At 44.4% G+C, this 19,642-nt stretch overlaps 1 protein-coding gene across 6 annotated transcripts in view; it reads left to right on the top strand.

Annotated features, from left to right (window-relative positions):
* Positions 1 to 19,642, top strand: part of EFR3B (EFR3 homolog B) — a 127,075-nt gene that overhangs the window by 78,802 nt on the left and 28,631 nt on the right. For all 6 annotated transcript variants that reach the window (XM_060250514.1, XM_060250548.1, XM_060250530.1 and 3 more), the window contains exons 5-10: positions 3,940 to 4,061; positions 8,796 to 8,945; positions 9,861 to 9,995; positions 10,652 to 10,730; positions 12,105 to 12,240; positions 17,295 to 17,456. In XM_060250514.1, the coding sequence (XP_060106497.1) occupies positions 3,940 to 4,061; positions 8,796 to 8,945; positions 9,861 to 9,995; positions 10,652 to 10,730; positions 12,105 to 12,240; positions 17,295 to 17,456 (784 nt within the window). The remainder of the gene's footprint in view (positions 1 to 3,939; positions 4,062 to 8,795; positions 8,946 to 9,860; positions 9,996 to 10,651; positions 10,731 to 12,104; positions 12,241 to 17,294; positions 17,457 to 19,642) is intronic.

Genomic DNA, 19,642 nt, shown 5'->3' with positions numbered 1-19,642 from the left:
ATGAGTGGAGGTTTGAACTCAAGTCTACCTGGTCCTTGGGCAATCTTCTGATCAGTACACCATACTGGCTTTCACTATCATAGCACAGTGACTGGAGCCTGATCTGTGAACCATCAAGTCCCAGGTTCAGATTTTGCCTCTGCTAAGGAACTTGGATGGTGGTATTCCACTAGGCATTGCCTGCTGCCACCAGGATGGTTTGCCCTCAGAGGTGAGATTTGACTGGGTTTTGTGGTTCACAGCTCTCTTCATTATGTTGTAAGCTGCTTTTGGATCCGGGGGGGGGCGGGGGGGGAGGCTATAAATATTGAAATAGCTAAATATATCAAGTGAAGAAAAAAAGAGAATGATTTTGGAGGGGAAGGACAGTTCAAAAATATACAGATCTGTGAATTTTAGGGGCAGAGAACTGTGGTTTTTAGAGAGTATCCAAAAGCTATTGATAGGTCTGAATACTTAGAAATAAGAGATAAGTGCAGCTTTTAAATCCAGCTTCTCAGGGTGTCCTTGTCTTCTCCTGCTCTGTGTCCAGACAGTCTTTCAACTGGAGGCAGCGAGAATCAAATTGTTGGCTGCTGCGCAAATCTGCCCTTGGCTCCACCACTCAAACTGTGAACTGCTCATTAATGACACAAGCCTTCTTAATTACCATTATCTCTATTGTGACCAAATAAATCTCAACACTGCTACCACCCCAGGATAATTGGTTTGCATAAGCAAGATGTAGACCCAGAACCTTTAAGAGAACAACAAAGCATGAAAATAGGGGGAGAGATGGCGGAGGAGCATGTGCTAGTTAGCCAAAAGCCTTGCCTTCCTGCTGTCTGGCAGCTGGTCGGTCAGTATAAAGGTGATGAAGGTAGAAATGAAATTTGTCTCAGAGAGTAGCCGTGTCGGTCTGCAGTGGAAGAATTAGATTTGAGTCCAAACATGCCTTAGCGATGAACAAGATTTTTAGGGTACAAGATTAGGTCCAGGAAAGCAGCCATGTTGGTTTGAAGCAGTAGAACGAAGTGACACCTTTAAGACCAACAAAATTATATTCAAGGTATGAGCTTCCATGTGCATACACACTTCCTCAGATACAGTGAAATGGAATTTACCAGTCCATACATATAAGGCAGAGGTTGAACAGCAAATTAGCATGCAACATCTTAATTCTCAGTCCCTTAGGTATAATATCCAGGTGCTGCATTTCAGTGTCAAAGCTTTTTCTTTTGGTATTTGTTGTATTTGTCTTTTTGTGTGTGTACGTGTGCATCTGCTCATGTGCACATGCTTGGAAGTCATGGCAACTCCTAGAGGATATTTAGAGAAGAGGCTAGATACAGTCAACAAAATATGTGCCATGGCTGTGGATCTCTGGTGTGCAGATGTATGGCTTATAACACTGTTTAAACAAGACCCTGGCAAAGTCACATAAGAGGAGCTCTTGGCCTTACCACCTTTGTGTGTTTCAATTGGGACTTAATGAGGACCAACAGGAGAAGAAATTAAGGAGAATGAGATCAGTGATGGAAAAGATGAGGGTGCAAAGCCTCACCATTAATCATGCTTCCAATGGCATTTGAGCCAATTCCTGGTGAATGGAGCAATCGTTCCCCTTCAAAGCAAGATGGATGGCTGAACTATGGGAGAGATGAGTTCCAAAAAGCATAAACAGTTTCCTTTTCCCTATAATTTACTTAAAAGATGGTTTCATAGGTTGTTCCCTCTGGAGAAATGCCACATTGCACTCATGTATGCTGTTATGTGCCTATGTAAGGCAAACTAGACACACACATGTTCTGTCTCAAACATGCTGCGCATATGTTTTTATGTGTTCAAATGACAACTATCCTAGGAAGCTCCATGAACCTCTCCAAGATATTTTCTGCCTGCCACCTGCAATATCAGAAGAGGAGAAATCAATTCTGACTAGGAGGAATGGAATGATTTCACAGAGGGCCTGGCCACTTGTAATACTGTGTGCATTTTTAGAGGAGGGAAGCAGCCTGCAAAGGAGCTACAGAGGAGGAACTATAGCCTGGGGGCGGGGGAGAGGTTTGAAGGTAAAGAGCCTGTCGGGCTGAATTTCCCCCACGGACTTAAACCAACCTTACAAATCTTTTGCTGAAAATCTCTTAACAATTTTACTGAGATGGGAACGATTGCAAAGTCTGCCAGAGCAGTTATTTTGGGCATGTGAGCACTGGAGCCTGTCTGCTTCTTAAAGATCTTTAGAACTGCATGCAGCTGGCACCAGACTGAACCTCATGTAGGCCAGCGATCAAGCGGTTTTAAATGAAACCTGCCTTGTGAGCCATCCAAGGGCCTAGGTGACAGCCACAGGGTCCATTCCTCGGTCCTTCCCACAGCGTGAGATTGCACAGCAGATTCTTCTCAGAAACAGATCTTGAGATGTGATAAAAGAAGGCTGAAATGGGCATCAGGTGGGAGGGTAGGGAAATAGATGGAGGGAAAGCAGAGCTTCGGTATGTAGCTTCAACCTTGCTTAGCTGGCAGCAGAGGAGGCACCCAAGGCCTCTGGACATCTGCATCAGTGGACTAAATTGAGTGGCATGGGTCTAAACATTGGAGGCTGTGTGACTCAATGGTTTGGGTACAAGCCTTGCTGCAGGGGACGGAGGTTATACATATGGGGAATAATAGACTGGCAAATTGAACATGTCCTAGTGGGTTCTGTGTGCGTGCTTCGCAAAGGGCCATGTTACACAATATAATTTTTAGCAAGCTCAGTCTGAGTTGACTCAGTTTCCTTCCAGTCGCACAGCAGCTGCAGGGAATGACTTTTTAAAAACCCCATGGGGCCAATTTGGCTTGGAACTGTGATGTGGGGAGAGGAAGCCATCTTGCCTCGTCCCTTGCACCATTTCCCCAAGTTGGAGCAGCCTCAGTATGGAGTTGCTTGCCCCATTTTGGAGCTGCACATCCGTGGAATACCATAAAATGCACATCTAGAATGAGGCAAATTTAAAGGTGCTGTATGGTTGCAGGGAACCAGGAACCTGACTTGTGCAAAACTGTATCATGAAGTTGTTCCAAAGACTACAGGGAAGGGAAGCTCTTGTATTGTTCTCTAAGACTTGCCTTCCAACAACCAGCAGTTAGGCACAGTTTCACAGGCAGGAACAATATAGTGCATGGCTTCAGTGTAGGGGGAATCCTCCCCTAGTTCCTTTCTTCAGAGTTTCAAAAGGAAAATAAAGGCAGATCAAGGGTTTTTGTTATAGAAGATACGGAAGTGGATGGGGTGGGGGGAGGTCAGTCCATCACTCAGCAGAGAGGCATTTGCTTTTCCCTGCAAATGATCCTAGGTTCAGCCTCTGCTATCTCCAGTTAAAGAATCTCAGGCAGCACATGTTGGGAAAGGTCTTTCTCTCTCTGAGGCCTTGAAGAGCCCCTGCCAGTTAGAGAAGACTGGGCTGGATGAATCTGCTATCTGACTTGGTGTAAGGCACTGGCATATAAACATTGCTCAGCTACACTCAGATCTTTGGATAAGCCAACCTTGCCTTTTAGCCTGTTTCACCAAAATGCTTTGACTCTCCACTTTGCCAGCTGCTCCCATTACCTCTTAGTTTCCCAGCTCTGCCTTCTGCTATTGCCGTGGGCTGTTCTATTAACCTTTGTAATGTATGCATGTTTCAGGTTTCTGCTTTTCCCCCCCAACTACGTTAGGCAGAAGGTTTTTATTTATGCAAAGTACACACAGTTCTGCCCATAGCCAGCCTGTTTGGGAAAGTGTCCATCTAAGTGTGGTATTTCCAACCGTGTCTCAAAACCATCTCTACAAACATATGTGGAAAAACAAAAAAACCCTGACTTGGTAGCTTTTATCTTTCCCAGAAAGCTGCAGGAGGTAGACTGAAGCAGCATTTCTCAAATACTCCTTTTCCATTCTACCTTTTCCATTATTTCTTTTTCCCCCACTTACAGTTTGTGAAGTTTGCAAACATTGAAGAAGACACCCCTTCCTATCACAGGAGCTATGACTTCTTTGTGTCCCGCTTCAGTGAAATGTGTCACTCCAGCCATGATGATCTGGACATCCGCACAAAGTGAGTAACAAGTTGATGCTGGTGAACAAGCCTCTTTGGATCCACTTGCCAAGGGTAAAGTCCCTTCTCAGCCAGTCACTTTGGTTCACCAAACAGTTACTTTGTTGGTGTTGCGTCATACAAATCCATAGTTTCTTAGGAGGAGAGTTTGCCTCTCCCCTCCCCCTAAAATGGTCAGCACTGGCTTGCTCCCCCCCTCCCCACTCCTTCTGGCCTTGCCTGACTTTTGAGCCCACTTGGCTTCCCTTCTGCTGGGATTGACTCCCAGCTTCTGCCTCACAAAGCTGTCTCTAAGAAGAGCCCTGCTGGATCAGACTAGTGATCCACCTAGTCCAGCATCCTGTCTCTCACAATGGCCAACCAGTTCCTCTGGTTGGTGTGCCACGGCCTTTATATTGCTGAAATACTTTTCTCCAGGTTCTGGGGGATTTTACTGGGACTGTGGTCAAGGTGTGTGTGTGTGTGTGGGGGGGGATACTTGTGTCACACTGTGCTTTGGAGCATCCAGAGACAACAGGAGGGGGTATGCACATACACACATGCACACGTGACTGGCCCCAAGTTATCAGTGAGGATCTGAATCTAAGCCTCTCCAGTCCTAGCTGCTATAGCACACAGAAATTTGCACTTCCATCTTTTGATCCAAGTTAGTGCACAGTTTGAGTCCTCCCCCCATTACAGGTCCAAAAGTCAGGACCTCCTGTGTACTCATATCCCCAAAGCAAAAATTTGCCCACATCGGGAGTTTCTGCATTTGGGGACCATTCCTAGCTCTAGTATTGAGAGCACTTTTCATTTTAAGGAAGAAAAAGTTCCCATACTCCTGATTCGATTTTGGGAATGCATGGAGAGATCTGGAGTCTCAGCCTCATGTCCCAAGAATGTCTTTGGCTGTACCTGTACTTGTATTGTGATTTCCTAAGGTGGCCACAATGGGTACACCAACCTTGATGGAAGCCTGTTTTGAAGCGGGCCACGTTCGTGCCTTCTTCAGCCCTTCCTGATTGGTTGTTTCCTTGGTGTATCAAAAGAGCAACATGGTGGAAAGTGCCATCAAGTCACAACCAACTTGTGGCAACCCCATAGGGTTTTTTTAAGGCAAGAGACAAAACACAGATGGTTTGCCATTGCCTGTCTCCACATAGCAACCCTGGATTGCCTTGCTGGTGTCCCATCCAAGTACTAACCAGGGTCGACCCTCCATAGCTTCTGTTATCTGATGAGATTAGGCTAGCTTGTCCCATCCAGATCACAGCAAAAGAAGCTATACCTGTCCTGAACTCAGACTTTAAGCTTTTTTAATTGGACATTTAACTTAACCATGGAAAACCCAACCTCCTTATGCATGAGCAATAAGCATCTCCCTTTCCTTACGCAAGATAAACCCTGCCTCCCAGAAGGACTAATTATGAATAACAAGGCCAGATGAATATTATTTACCACCATCAGAACTGTGCTGTGCTGCATTGGAGACTAGCTCCCCTCCCCCCTGTAACGAATAGTGCACATTTGCTCCCTTGGATCTGTTTCAGCCCCCCCCCCAACTGTTCTTGGAGCGCTCTTCACCCTGCAATTAGCCTGCCAAGGATGTATTTTAATTGCTGCTTCTCACCCCCTTGACAAAGCTGGAAGCCAGGGAAAGTTTTCCAGAGGTTGTAGGATAATGAATTGCCAGGGTCAGGGTGAGGGTGGGGGGTTGGCCCATGTCACAGCAGGGGCTATTGAAGCATGCACGGAATTGACAATTAACAGTGCTGAATTCTCCTTATTTTATATTATTTTGCTTCTGTCTTCAATTCCAGTGTTTGGAAATTATTCACTGCTCTTTGTAATTCTAGAAATGTCATCCCAATTAAATTTGAGTTGCCTGTGGGTTCCAGGTGGGCAGAAGAAAGCACTTCTTTTACAATTGTAGAATTGTAGAATCTGCAACACCCTAAGGCTGCTAGCTTCTATAGCTTTAAAAGGAGACTGGACAAATTCATTGAGGAGAGGCCTGTTGAGACCAAGATACTGGAGAGGAACTCCCATGGCCAGAGGCAGTATACCTCCAAATACCATGTGCTTGGGATATACAATTTAGGGAGGACCTGTTATTTTTGTAGAAAAGAACAAGTGTCCAGTAGTACCTTAAAGACTAATCAAATTTGTGGCTGGACATGAGCTTTTGTGAGTCACTGCTCATTTCTTCAGGTATCTGAAGAAGAGAGAAATGACTCACAAAAGTTCCTACCCTGACACAAATTTGGTTAGTCTTTTACTGAACTTTTTCTGTTTTCTACTGCTACAAGCAGACTAAAGGCTACCCATCTTCTTATTTTTGGGTCCTGCTTCCAGCTAGCCACCTCTGGTAACAGTATGCCAGATGAGATGGACCATGGGTCAGATCCAGCAGATTTCCTGTCATGTTCTTAAGGGTCTCACAACCATCAAAAGGACAAGCTAAATGTCTCCTGCTATTATTAAATCCATTAAGGGACTGTTTTTAAAAAATTTGGAAGGGTGCTCTTGAATTTTCAGGAGAAGCAGTGATTAAGTATTTACTCCATGAATAATTATCTTGTGGAAATCACTGCCCCCAGATATAGTGATGGCCATTTGTTTAGACGGCTTTGGGAAGGGGATTCAATAAATTCACAGGGGATAGGCCTATCCATAGATAGTAATCTAGATAATCAAATAGAAGGTCCATGCTGAGACAGAGTATTCATCTGAATACCACTTGGTTTTAGGCAACAATGGAAGAGGCACTTTCCTCTGTTCCCTTTTAGTAGACCTTATCTGGGCATCTAGTTAAACAATATGAAGCAGGATGCTGGACTAGATGGACCACTGGCTTAATCCAGCATGGATGCTCTTAAATTCTAATGGGTTTGGTTTGAGAAGGATTTCCAAATTATTTTATTTATATTTATTTCTGAAATTTGTATCTTGTATCTCAGCACAATAAGGGTCTGAAGCCTAAAATGAGAGGATAAAATCCCTGTGAATGATAAAATAATGCAGTGAAATTTTAGGGAAGCTTAAAAGCAGCTGCTCTAAAACAGGTTATTTAAAACCTGTTCTTATAATGAAGTTCTTGATCAAGTTCATGATGTGTGGAGGGAGCCAGGCAGTGCTCTTTTGGCAGTGAGTTCCAAAGGCAGTGATTTGCTGCCTGGATTACCTCAGCAGATGGCAGGTACTCCTAATACTCTGATAGTATGTTGAGTGGAGTGTTGGAGTGTCCTAGATTTGAGTCCCTAGGTAACCTTGGGACATTTACTCTCTGTCAAAGCAGATGAGGCACTAGAAGATTCATGACCCTTCCCAACATCTTTAAGTTAATTCATAGCCTAGTTTGGACTGGAGCCAATCAGGAAGGGGGGGGGGTAATCATTTTACTCCTGCGTAGTTTCTTTTCTCTTCCTTTAAAGAGCCCAGTTTTTATTTAAACCCTGAAGTGTGCTGCATTGATCAGAATCAGGGCCACATGATAGTTCAAATTTATGATCAAAAGATGAACAGAACTTCTGTGGTATTGTCCCACCTAGCTTGATAGTTCATTACCCTAATTTACCTCACAGAATTGTTGTGAGGAAGAAAAATGATGAGGTAACTCTATGTTCTGGACTCAAAACCTGTTCTTTATATGTTACACATCCTCAGAGGAAGGGTGGGATATGAGGAACAAAAAAAAAAGTAACTTTAAGGAGACTCTTGAGGGTTTTAAAGCTAGTAATTTTGCCTGGAAACTTTATGGTGACCAGTATAGGGCTTCAGAACAGCAGTTCTGTTTTTTTCATCTGGCACTAGCATGTATTGTAACTACTGCATCCTGGATCCCTGACTTGTAATTTCCAGGCCTTTTCACAGGTACCTTTACACAGTGAATTGTTATGATCTTCTAGCCTGGAGGTTACCAGGGCACACATAAACACCAACTAGACTTACTTTTCCCAGGGATGGATGTGGCAAGATAAGCATATCGGCATGACCTGCAACATTTCAGATTGCAGAAATAGGGGTGATTTACTTTCTCCCCTACAAAAATGCACATTCTGCTTCATGAGATCCTTTCTTCTTTGAGATCCCTTTTAAAGTGTGTTTTGGAGGGCAGCCTGCCTTCCATTATTGCATGCTTCAGTCCTCAGAGGGTTTACGGTCAATGTAATTAAAGGGATAGCAGACTAAAGGAAGTGAAGAAAATTAAAAGCAGCTTCAAACAGTGTTGAACAGAGAAATATTTAAACAGTTAGGAAGCTTATTTCTTTCCCATTCCATTCCCCCTCTCCAGTATCTCTCCTTTCTTCCTCCTCTAAATCAAAGGTTTGGCAACTCTCAGAATGTCATTATTTCTTGTCTCCTGTATAAGACATGAATTTTATTTCTCTCTTTATTTATTTACAGAATTTATATCCTGCCTTTCTGCCCTTACAAAAGCCTCCAAGGCAACTAAAACACATGTGATAAAATTACATTATGAAACCATTAAAATCAACACCCTTCCCAAATATACATCATTTGACCAATTTTTTCAAGTGTTAAAAACATTAAAATGTGGGTTAGGAAAGAGGAATCAATGAGGGAATGCCACATGAAGCAAGTTTTCACCTGCTGGCATATTTCCCTCAAAAACAACCTCTTGCATCCTAAATGTGATCTTCCCTGGGTATACATTTCGGCTGTTTTGGTTTCGTTGGCAAAGCTCCTTTTAGTATTGAAATGCAGCTTTTCTTCATTTCACTTTCCAAGGATCCGGATGTCTGGCATAAAAGGTCTGCAGGGAGTAGTCCGAAAGACAGTCAATGACGAACTGCAGGCCAATATCTGGGACCCTCAACACATGGACAAGATTGTGCCTTCGCTGCTCTATAATTTGCAGCATACGGAGGAAGCAGAAAGGTAAGACATTCTTCCTTGTGGCTGTGATGCTTTGATTCTCAAATTTCTTTCTAAGTAGTGGTGCTACCAGAAGTAAATCAGCTAAAGGCTCATGAGAATCCAGACTTGCCCATCAAAGAGACTGCCTGCTGTATCTCTGTCTGAGTCACAGCTCTAGCCTTCCTGTCTTCCAGTGAGGAGTTATGTCCAGATGAGTGACTCATGCAGAAGGTCAGGAGGTGGGTTCTTAAGGGATAAATTTTGAGGCTGGAAGAGTATTCAATATTTGATGTCAGTTAATAAATATGATATGCAGAGTCTCAGAAGTGAACGGAAAAAGGAGCTAGATGGCCCTGTTTTGCTAAAGAAATGAGATATGTCCCAAAACTGTTAACTTTTTCAGTGGAAAAGGATGTGTGTTTAGGATATACTGGGCACCACAGAGCATGGTAAAGATCAGAAATTCAACATTTTGAGATGTGTCCCTTAAACATACTCTTTGAACCTCTTATTCAGTCTTTTGGGGAGGAAGTAATTAATCACATCAGTTTTGTATTAACTGATCTTTGGGAATTCTTATGTACTTTAAATTATTTGTTTGTCTCCTGGAGTCCACTTGATGGTCAACAGAAATGGACCCCCCCCCCATACCTTTACTTTGGCTAAAAAACTTGCATTACTACATTAGAGAGAGAAATGTCCCTTAATCCAGTGGAATGGGGACTTTACAAACTTATATTTGAACATACGGCATAGAGACAACAATAAAGACATATTTTTAGATATTTGGCAACATTTAGAATTGCTTATCGGTAGACTTGTCACCATTGTTATAGTTTGCTGTATTTTTACATTTCTTTTCTGTTTGGGGGTTGCAATTAATTTTTTGGCCCCAAGTACACAATGCAATACTATTTCTTCTCCTTTCTTGCTCAGCCGCTCTCCATCTCCTTTGCAAACAACTGAGAAGGAGAAAGAGAGTCCTGCAGAACTGTCTGAGCGTTGCCTACGAGAGCTGCTGGGGCGGGCAGCTTACGGCAACATTAAAAATGCAATCAAACCCGTCATGATGTAAGTCCCTTGAAGTAATGCTTTGCTGTCATCTGAGCAAATTGGTGGGAGGCTAAAGGAAAATGCTGAGTTTGAATTTCCTTTTTCTGCTGTTTCGAGGGCCACTATCAGAGCCCGTTGCTTAGCACAAGAATCCCCTGGCAATGTGATGATCACTTTTTTTAAAAAAAGAATGGGAGAGATTCATGAAGCCCAGGTAGTTAAATGGCCCCGCCTGGCCTGGACAACAGATCCTCTTTGATGCTGAGAAACAGAGATAATCAACAGTGTTGAGTTGACTTTGAAATGCCTCTAGTTCAGATGGCCAGTGATCTTGACCTTGGATTCCAACTATTGCATTTTGTTAAATGGTGGTTAGGTTTTATTAAGATTTTAATCTATGTTGTACCACTTTCCAGACTAAACACACTGGCTCCCATCACTTAAATTTCATGGAGCATCTCCTTGGTCTGAACAGCTTGTGGTTCTGTTCTGTTCCATTTTCGCATCTGATCCTTGTTTGTGAGTCTGTCCTGGCACATCTGCCATCATGCATTCCTGGGCTGTAGTGGAAGGGAGCACTGGCTGGCTAGCCAGTGGCCAAGGATGTCCTTGCTTGTGTGTATTGATGGGGTGTATGGCATTTATGACCCTTTTGCCCTTTTCTTTCCCCCAAGCCACCTGGATAACCACTCATTATGGGAGCCAAAGATCTTTGCTGTCCGCTGCTTCAAGATCATCATGTACTCAATCCAGGTGAGCCATCTAGCAAGGGAACATCTTGTTTCAGGCCTGCACCATAAGGGAATGAAATCTGTTTGCAGGACCAGCATCACCCATCCAGCCAACAAAGTAACAAGAACTTAAACAGAGGGGCAGGAAGCCTCCCTTCTAAGGCTCACACACTGATCCTGAGCAAATTGCATAGGAGCAAAATGCAGCAGTGAAACTCTGTTTTGCTGATAAAAAAATCATAATCAATGTGCATGTCAACAGCAAAAAACAAGACGGGCCTGTACCTCAAGGAGCTTGCATGCTAAACACTGCCACTGGAGGGGAGACACCAGAGGATGCTCAGAATGAAAGAATCATGCGGTTAATGTGGTAATTTTCATTTTTAATAGAAGAAGAGGAACTAAAGCATTATTCCATAGACCATGGAAAAAGAGAATTTCAAGGCAGCAGTGTGTAGTGCTTCTGGAATGAAATTTGTGGCTTAGTGGGCTGCAAGGAAAAACCAGGACACTCACTGGTACCTAGTTTATCCGTTGCTCTTTAAAATCCTGTGCTTACTCCCATGAGCTCAGGGTGGAATGCATTGTTCTCTCCTCTTCTGCTTTGCCCGCACAACAACCCTCAGAGGTAAGTTAGGCTGAGAGAAAGCGACAGGGCTGAATGGGGAACTGAACTTGGATCTCCCAGGTCCCAGTCTAGCAGTCAATCCATTAGACCACACTGGCAAATAATGCCAGTTCCAAGCAATTCTCATGGCTTGTGGGACTGTCAGGGCAGAGGTTAGGCAAGTGAGAAGAAGCTCTTGCCTTCCCCTAAGACTTTTTTGAATCACCTTCCTGGTTTGGATGCCGCTACAGAGAGGAACTTTATAAATCAAAGCAGCAAGACACACAGTTTCCTTGCACATTTATCATACTAGAAAAATGTGGACCCCTTTGATCCACTTTTAGCCTGGTTTGTCTAGGCAGTTCCATTATTGTGCACAAGATTAGGGACCCCGCAAACTCTTCCATTTTACAAATATAGGGGACTAAAGCAACTCAGATTTCCAGCCCTTATGATTGAGGCTTGAAAAATGTGAGAATAGGATTATCAGTCTGTCTTGGCTTGTCCAGTTATTATAATCTTGGAATTTTTAGCTCCCTGGATCTCCTTTGATCATGAACCTGTAGCGTAGGTGGGTCCTGAAGGGAAGTGTGCATGTAAACCTTACTGCTTTAGGAAATAGGCAGGGAGGCTCATATGTAGTGCTGGTATGGCCAGGCGGGCAGACCTTCCCATTCTCCCTCTGCCCCCTATGACCCCCTGGCTTAGGTGTACCTCCTGTACCTTCTTGCCCTCTGAATTTTACTTGCCCTCATTGATGCTGTCCTCTTCTTTCTGCTTTGCCTTCAGCCTCAGCACTCCCACTTGGTGATCCAGCAGCTTTTGGGCCACCTGGATGCAAACAGCAAAAGCGCAGCCACCGTGCGTGCTGGGATAGTGGAGGTCCTATCAGAGGCGGCTGTCATTGCAGCCTCTGGATCAGTCGGTAAGGAGCACAGCTGCAGCCCTGGATGGGGGAGGGTAGGACCTTAAAGCAGCCCAGGAATAAGCTGAACTCCAGAATCTCTGGCAGCATAGCAGAGGACGCTCAGCCAGAGGTAGGCCTGTTGGCGTATTCGCTGGTATGCTCTGGGTTCAAGAGGCTTAAGAAGCACACTGACTTGTGCTAACTATATACATTTCTTTACACATTTACAAGCTATATTTGTTCTGGTATACATGGGTCAAAGTGCTTCGCCAGACAATACATACGATAGCAGAGGATACACTGTACAAGCTCTCCTCAGTTATATACACATAGCTATATACAAGCACCAATCAGCACATAGTGCTGAGTCATTCTGCATAAGCACAAGTCCCCTGGACAGAACCGGTTTGCACCTGCTAAGGGAAGCTGTCAGGAACTGTCATGGATCATGTGCATTAGACACCAGCCTGAAGTCTTACTAGCAAGCATATGCTGACACTCCCCCTAAGACTCAGGCGGTGAGTCCCAGCCTTTGTTTCAGAGATACAAATTTGTCTACATTTAAGCATTTAGTGAACACTACCTTTGAGATATCTCAATACCCTTTTTGCAGCAGTCCAATAATCCATAAAAGGACATGCACACTTCTGACACAACATATGAATTGCAATGCAGATATCTGGTCATACATGGTCAGCAATCCCCTGTGTGAACCCAAGATCATTTAAGGCTTTGCTCAGACATTGATTCCATGCTCTGGCACTCTGCTTTAAGCCGTATAAGGCTTTGTTAAGTTTCAACACAAGGTTCTTGTTAGTGCTTTCAAACCCTGGAATTTGCTCCATGTAGAGCTGTTCATCTGTTCGGGCATTTAGAAAAGCAGTTGTGAAATCAAAATGATGCAGCTGCATCTTATCAATCCCAGCCTAGCACAATGCTGTTTTTAGCGTATCAGAGTTGACTATAGGGGCAAATACTTCATCATAATCTTGTCCTCCTGTCTGGGAAAACCCCCTTGCTACTAGCCTGGCTTTCCTTTGTAGCCCACTGTCCGGTAAGGCTTTCAGTTTGTATACCCAGGAGCAACTGGTTATGTTTTTGTCAGCAGGCAAATTAGTTAGGGTAAACACTTCATTTTCAGTAAGAGAATCATGTTCTGCTTGCATGGCAGTCTGCCAAGCTTGCTTTTCTGACTCAGGCAAAGTTAACACTTCCTGGTAACTCTTTGGCTCTCTTAAATATACATGATTTACAGTAGTGGTATCATACCCAAATCTGACTTGGAGGTATACCTTTGGTACTTCTGGTAGACACTCTAGGTATCTTTTGCTCACTCTGTTCACTCTCAGAGGAGTGTTGCCTAGGAGACACAATCTCTTGTTTTACACTTGGCGAAGTTTCCTCTGATAAGGGGAGTGCGACCTGTGAAGGCAATTCATTAGCATGCACTCTGTGCCAATTCCAATCTTCACAAAAATTGGCAGACCTGCTAAAGCTCAGTGTTTGATGTTCGTTAGCAAACCTGTATGCCTTCATTCCAGTCTGATAGCCTAGAAATAGAAGCTTTTTAGAGCGAGCTTTCCCTTTCCTTCTCTGGTTTAAAGAAACATTCACCCAGGCCTTGGTGCCAAAAATTCTTAAATGTCCCAATCTGGGGTTTTTGTTGTACAACACCTTATAAGGAATGTTATCTATGGACTTGGTCCAAATTCTGTTGCTTCTATAGCATGCAGCTTTCAATGCTTCAGCCCAGTAAGTGATTGATAAATCAGCATCGGTAAGCATAGACTGCATCATATCTTGCAAAATTCCCTCCTTCCTTTCAGCCACACCATTCTCCTGCAGTGTTGACACATTTGCCACTCTATGAGTTATACCTTGTGCTTGCAACCATTTATGAAATTCAGAAGACATGACTTCACCTCACATGTCTGTCTGCAGAGCACATAATTCACCCAATTGTTTCTGTACCTTGCGTGCCCAATATTTTACTGTTATGAACACCTCAGACTTCTTTTTGAGCACATACACCCATGAGAACCTGGAAAAATCATCAACTAAAATTAGGGCAAACCTCTTATTAGAGTGGCTTTTGGAGAAAGGTCCTATCATATCTGCATGTGCCAACGGTTTTGCAGACACTCTTATCACTTTTCCTGGCAACCGGGAATGCTTTTGATTTTGTGCGTTTGCACACTTCACAGTCAAGAAACTCTTTACATTCTTTCACTCCCTCATGCCCCACAATAGCAAGTGTTTTGCTTATAGTGTTAAAACTGATGTGCCCCAGCCTTCAGTGGAGCAAGTGCACACAATTATCATGAGGTTTGTTGTTGTTAGTTACCGCCTGTGCTCCCCCAGATGAATTTCCTACAACATAAACATTGTTTTGCAACCTTCCCACAGCAAACACCCGGCTACCTTTCATTATTTTACACGAATTGCTGGCAAAAGTCACGGTAAAACCAGCTTTGTCCAAAGCCAGCACACTCAGTAAATTGTTTTCAAGAGCAGGAACACATAGCACTTCTTTAAAAGTGTGTTGCAGTGCTGGGAATGTGACACTTCCCTGACACTGTACAATAGAGTTCCTGCCATCAGCAAACCTCACATGTTGTAATGTTGAGGAACGAATGTCCTGAAGCAAAAGTTTGTCTCTGCAAATGTTGTGAGATGCCCCTGAGTCCAAAATCCATGTTCCATGTGCAGCAGCCACATCCGTGACCACCAATGTGGCCTTCTGGTTGTGTGAAGAGTTGTGAATTGTGCCTTTCTTCTTCCATTCTGGGCACGATCATCTCAGGTGCTTTGTAGACCCACAGCAGAAGCATCTACGTACTCTTAGAGCGATTTGAGACGCCTCTCCATGCTTTTTACTCTCTGCTCGACCAGTCTCGCAGCTGGCCCCTTTCTCCGCCTCCCATGTTGGAATGCTGCCATGTCTCTGAAGAACGCAACTCCCTCTGCCTGTCTTCCTCTTCCAGTAGGTGTCCAGTAATGTAAACCAAGGTTAATTTGTTAGCTTCTGTAGATTCCAGTGATGTTATCAACATATTGTAATCCACCGACAGGGAACTTAGAATGATAAACACTTTATCCTCCTCTGGAACAGTTTTTCCACACTGCTCTAGTTGCTTAAAGCATTCAGCCAAAGTGTTTAAATGAGCCCTTACAGACTCTCCCTGTCTCATTACAGTTCAGTACATGCGACGGGTAATTGCTATCAGAGACCCAGCTGTGCTTTGCACGTACACAGCCTTCAGGCTGTCCCACGCTTGTTTAGCCTTCGGCTTACCAGATACATGCACAAGCTGGTTGTCTGCCACACTCAAAACGATGGTTGTAAGAGCTTTTTCGTCCTTGATGTTGTCTCCGGCAGCTGAAGAATCTGGGGGAGTGGCAACATACATCCACAGACCTTCATGCTTCAGATAATGCTCCATCCGCAGAGCCAACACATTATAATTTGTAGAAGTGAGCTTCTCCACTAGCAGAGCAGTCGGAGCCTGAGCCATGCTGTCATCTCCATCCGGCAGCTGGTCCTCAGAATCACTCTCGTCCTCCGTGCTGTTATCAGCAGCCTGGCTGAGCACGTCTTCCACCTCAGCTCCAGAAGCAGCAGCTGCAGACATCCACTCAGTCAAGGTCACCACAGCAATTCAGCCTCCTTCAGAACCTAGCACGGCACAGCGGAAGCGTGCTGGGCTCATAACCCTGTTGGCGTATTCGCTGGTATGCTCTGGGTTCGAGAGGCTTAAGAATATACAGCACACTGACTTGTGCTAACTATATACATTTATTTACACATTTACAAGTTATATTTGTTCTGGTATATACTGGTCAGAGTGCTTCGCCCGACAATACATATGATAGCAGAGCATACACTGTACGAGCTCTCCTCAGTTATAGCTATATACAAGGACCAATCAGCACACAGTGCTGAATCATTCTGCATAAGCACAAGTCCTCTGGACAGAACTGGTTTGCACCTGCTAAGGGAAGCTGTCAGGAACTGTCATGGATCATGTGCATTAGACTCCAGCCTGAAGTCTTACTAGCAAGCATATGCTGACAAGGCCACCAGTTGCTGCCTCCTGTGCCAACGTTGTCCCCCTTAGGGCCGATTGATCCCTGCAGTGTTTTGCTGGAGCCTCTGGGGCTTGCATTAGCTTGCTGCTGGCTGCTAGCAGCCCTGTAGGAAACTTCCTTGCTAAATGAAAGGGCCAGTTTGCCCCAGTCCTGAGGCCTTCAGGAGGACATCCATTTACAATGGGGCTTCTTAAATGCCAGCAGCTGCTCACTGCCATAGAAAGACACGCTGGCAGTCAAGGCAGGAAAATAAAAGAGCTGGTAATTAGACTATTCTTTGGCCTGAGGGCCGAATTAGACATTATGGGAAATGTATGAATCTGTCTCTTATTGTCCTGCCATTTGCCCAAAGAGCTCTGTGTGATGGACCTGATTCTCCTCACCTATGTCTTGACCTCTCAAAATCCCTGTGAGGCAAATTAGACTGAAGGAGAGTGGCTGGTCTGAGGTAATGAATTGAGCTTTATAGCTGCAATGGGGATTTGAAACTGAGTCTCTTCATTCCTGATTTGATACTGAAGCCACTCTATCTCATCTCTATCTGGGGCAGGGGGAGGATTTCTGGGGGTCCTGTTGTAGATGGAAAAGCAGCTCAGGGGGAAGGAATCCTGTTGAATGTGGGAAGCAGCAAAAGGGGTAAGCAGCTCCTTCCCTCTGCTGCTCTTCTCATTGCCTCCTCCAATACTACTTTTCAGCTAAACAAACAAATCAGCAGGAGATTCATGCATTTTCTACATTGAATCCAATGTGGAGTATATATAGAAAAGTCAGCCAAGGAAGCCCAGTTTCTCCACTTCAGGGGATTGGCAATCTTTGACGAGTATCAGTGATAGAGAACCACGACCAGGAAAGCATTCCCACCGCCATCTGCTTGTAACTTCAGGTGTTTTTTCAGGGGAGGAGCAGGGTTTAGTGGTGTTTTTAGAGAAGAGAAACCTGTAGGTAACACAGACACATCTTCTGGTATTCTGTGCCTCTCCCAGGACCGACAGTGCTGGAAGTGTTCAATACCCTCCTGAGGCAACTGCGCCTGAGCATCGATTATGCCCTGACAGGCAGCTACGATTGTGCCTTCAGTGGTGGCACGAAGATCATCAAAGAGCACGAAGAGCGTATGTTTCAGGAAGCTGTTATCAAGACCACAGGTATGCTGGGAGAATGGGGAATCCTGTGGTTGTTGCTGCTCCCTCCACACACACACCCCCCCCAGCTAGAGGGCAGGACCAAGGGAAGTCTTCCCAGAGCTGTCGGTGCTGTGGCCTTTCTATCCCCTATTTATATGCATATGCTTCTGTTGATGCCTTTGCAGCATTTTGTTGCTTCTGCCCCAGGAGAATGGGGATTGGTTCAGCAAAGCCCCGTGTTTTTGAACACTGGGATTGCTGCTTTTGGTTACGTAGGAGGGTAGATGGATGTGTGCATCCATATGCATAAAAAAGTGAAAGAATGCCTCCTACATGGTTTGTCACACGTGCGCACACACACACACTTGTTTGAGCCAAGACTTAATCAGGCACTGGCCACAGCCATAAGGACTTGAAACTTGGTATTACTTTTTTCTTTTCTAAAAAAGAAATGTTTCTCTAGTTGAGGGGTCATGCCTATACCTTTCTTGGTGCTTACTAACAGTTTTTGGAAAGTGGGCACGGCCGGATGGGGCTTTTGACCAGCGGGGCTTCTAATCTTCTGTGATTGAAGATAAGGTGCGGCAGCCATTTTGTGGTTGGCTTTGCCTCCTGTGGTGGTTATTTTGTGGGTGTGCCCACCACATTGTGTCAGAATTCCAAAGGTGCCTACAGCCTCCAAAAGTCTGGGGACTTCTGCTCTAGATGCTAACATTTAGGCTAGACACCAGCAACCATTTTTGTGCAGAGCTATAACAGATAAACCTTCACAACTCCAGTGATAATCCTTTTACTGAAAGATCGGTATAGCCTTACTTCTTTTTTTTTAAAGGATGATCTTGTACGCCAGGCACTGTTATGAATATGATTATTTGTTTAGGATAGGTCATGCATAAAAACAAGCTTCAGAGTAAAAAACAATTACAACGATTGCTCTGAAATATAAGCAGCTCCTATTCATTCTGCTTCCACCAATCTCTGGAGGAGGAAACCTCTTCCTAGCCTAGCATCTCCCTACACTTTGCAGAATAGAAATCTGAATGCAGGGAAGCACCAGTGTCACCATATGGGGTCATGCAGCCATCTTAGATTTTGCTTGGTGTGTGTCTCATGGCTGCTGCAAAGAAGCTTCTGTTACAGGAAGAGAAGGCAGAGTATAAACATGTGCCGTGAGTTTATATACAAAACACCCACCGTTTAATTTTCTTAGTTAAGAATGAGAAGTCAAACCCTCAGTTCCGCCAGTAAGCACACAAAGAAGATGATTTATGAAAATGTTGTTGGTGATTAAAGAGAAAATTAATTTGCAGTGAGTGGTGATGAGAACGTGCCCTGTAATTTGAGGCAGCTGAGTGTAGGAGTGTGTTCTTGGTGGGTGGCATGGAGGAGGTATGGATGGGAAGCAAATCCTATTGCAGTGTACAAAGCAGTAGTTACAGCATGTCTTTTCGACCAAGATCCCCTTTTCCCACTGCGGGAAATGAAAACTTGCAGAGATCTGGATTAACCCAAATCAATAATGAAAGCACTTGTAGCATAGTCAGAAATCACAGTGAGATTTCTTTTATATGGAACAACCAGTGAGTAGAAGTCTGGAAGCAAGTTTTGGGATCTGTGTCTTTCATCCAGGTTTATTGGTAGGTCTTGTTTGCATCTTCCAGGCAGCTGGAGTTGATCCAGCTGTTTGAGTGAGATGCTGCTAGGATAGAATAGCAAGATCTTGCTTTATATGAGAGGCCCTCCTGTCTCACTTGGGGGGGGGGGCCCCTCCCCCCAATCCAAAGGGCTAAATGTATGCAGCTATCCCAGAGGAGCACACTAAAGCTTTGGTGTGTATGAAGATCAGTGGGAAAAGTTCTGCATTCAAAAAGAAGAAGAAAAGAGAGAAGAGATTAGATTTATACTCCGCCCTTTACTACCCGAAGGAGCAGTAAATACTACTAGAGCGATTTACAATCTTCTTTCCCTTCCCCTCCCCACAACAGACACCCTGTGAGGTAGGTAGAGCTGAGAGAGCTCTCACAGAATTGCTCTTGAGCAGAACAGCTCTGTGAGAACTTGTGACGGACTCAAGGTCACATCAGGAGGAGTGGGGAATCAAACTCAGTTCTCCCAGTTCTCAGTGGACTGATCTAATTTTGGTCACAATGGATTGGTCTATAATGCTGCTGGGCTTGTCTGCAAGAGCCACTGTGTGCCAAAATGAA

The sequence above is a fragment of the Heteronotia binoei genome, chromosome 1, assembly GCF_032191835.1.
Source record: "Heteronotia binoei isolate CCM8104 ecotype False Entrance Well chromosome 1, APGP_CSIRO_Hbin_v1, whole genome shotgun sequence".
Classification (NCBI taxonomy): Eukaryota; Metazoa; Chordata; class Lepidosauria; order Squamata; family Gekkonidae; genus Heteronotia; species Heteronotia binoei.
This window is presented reverse-complemented; position numbering and strand designations above follow the sequence as displayed.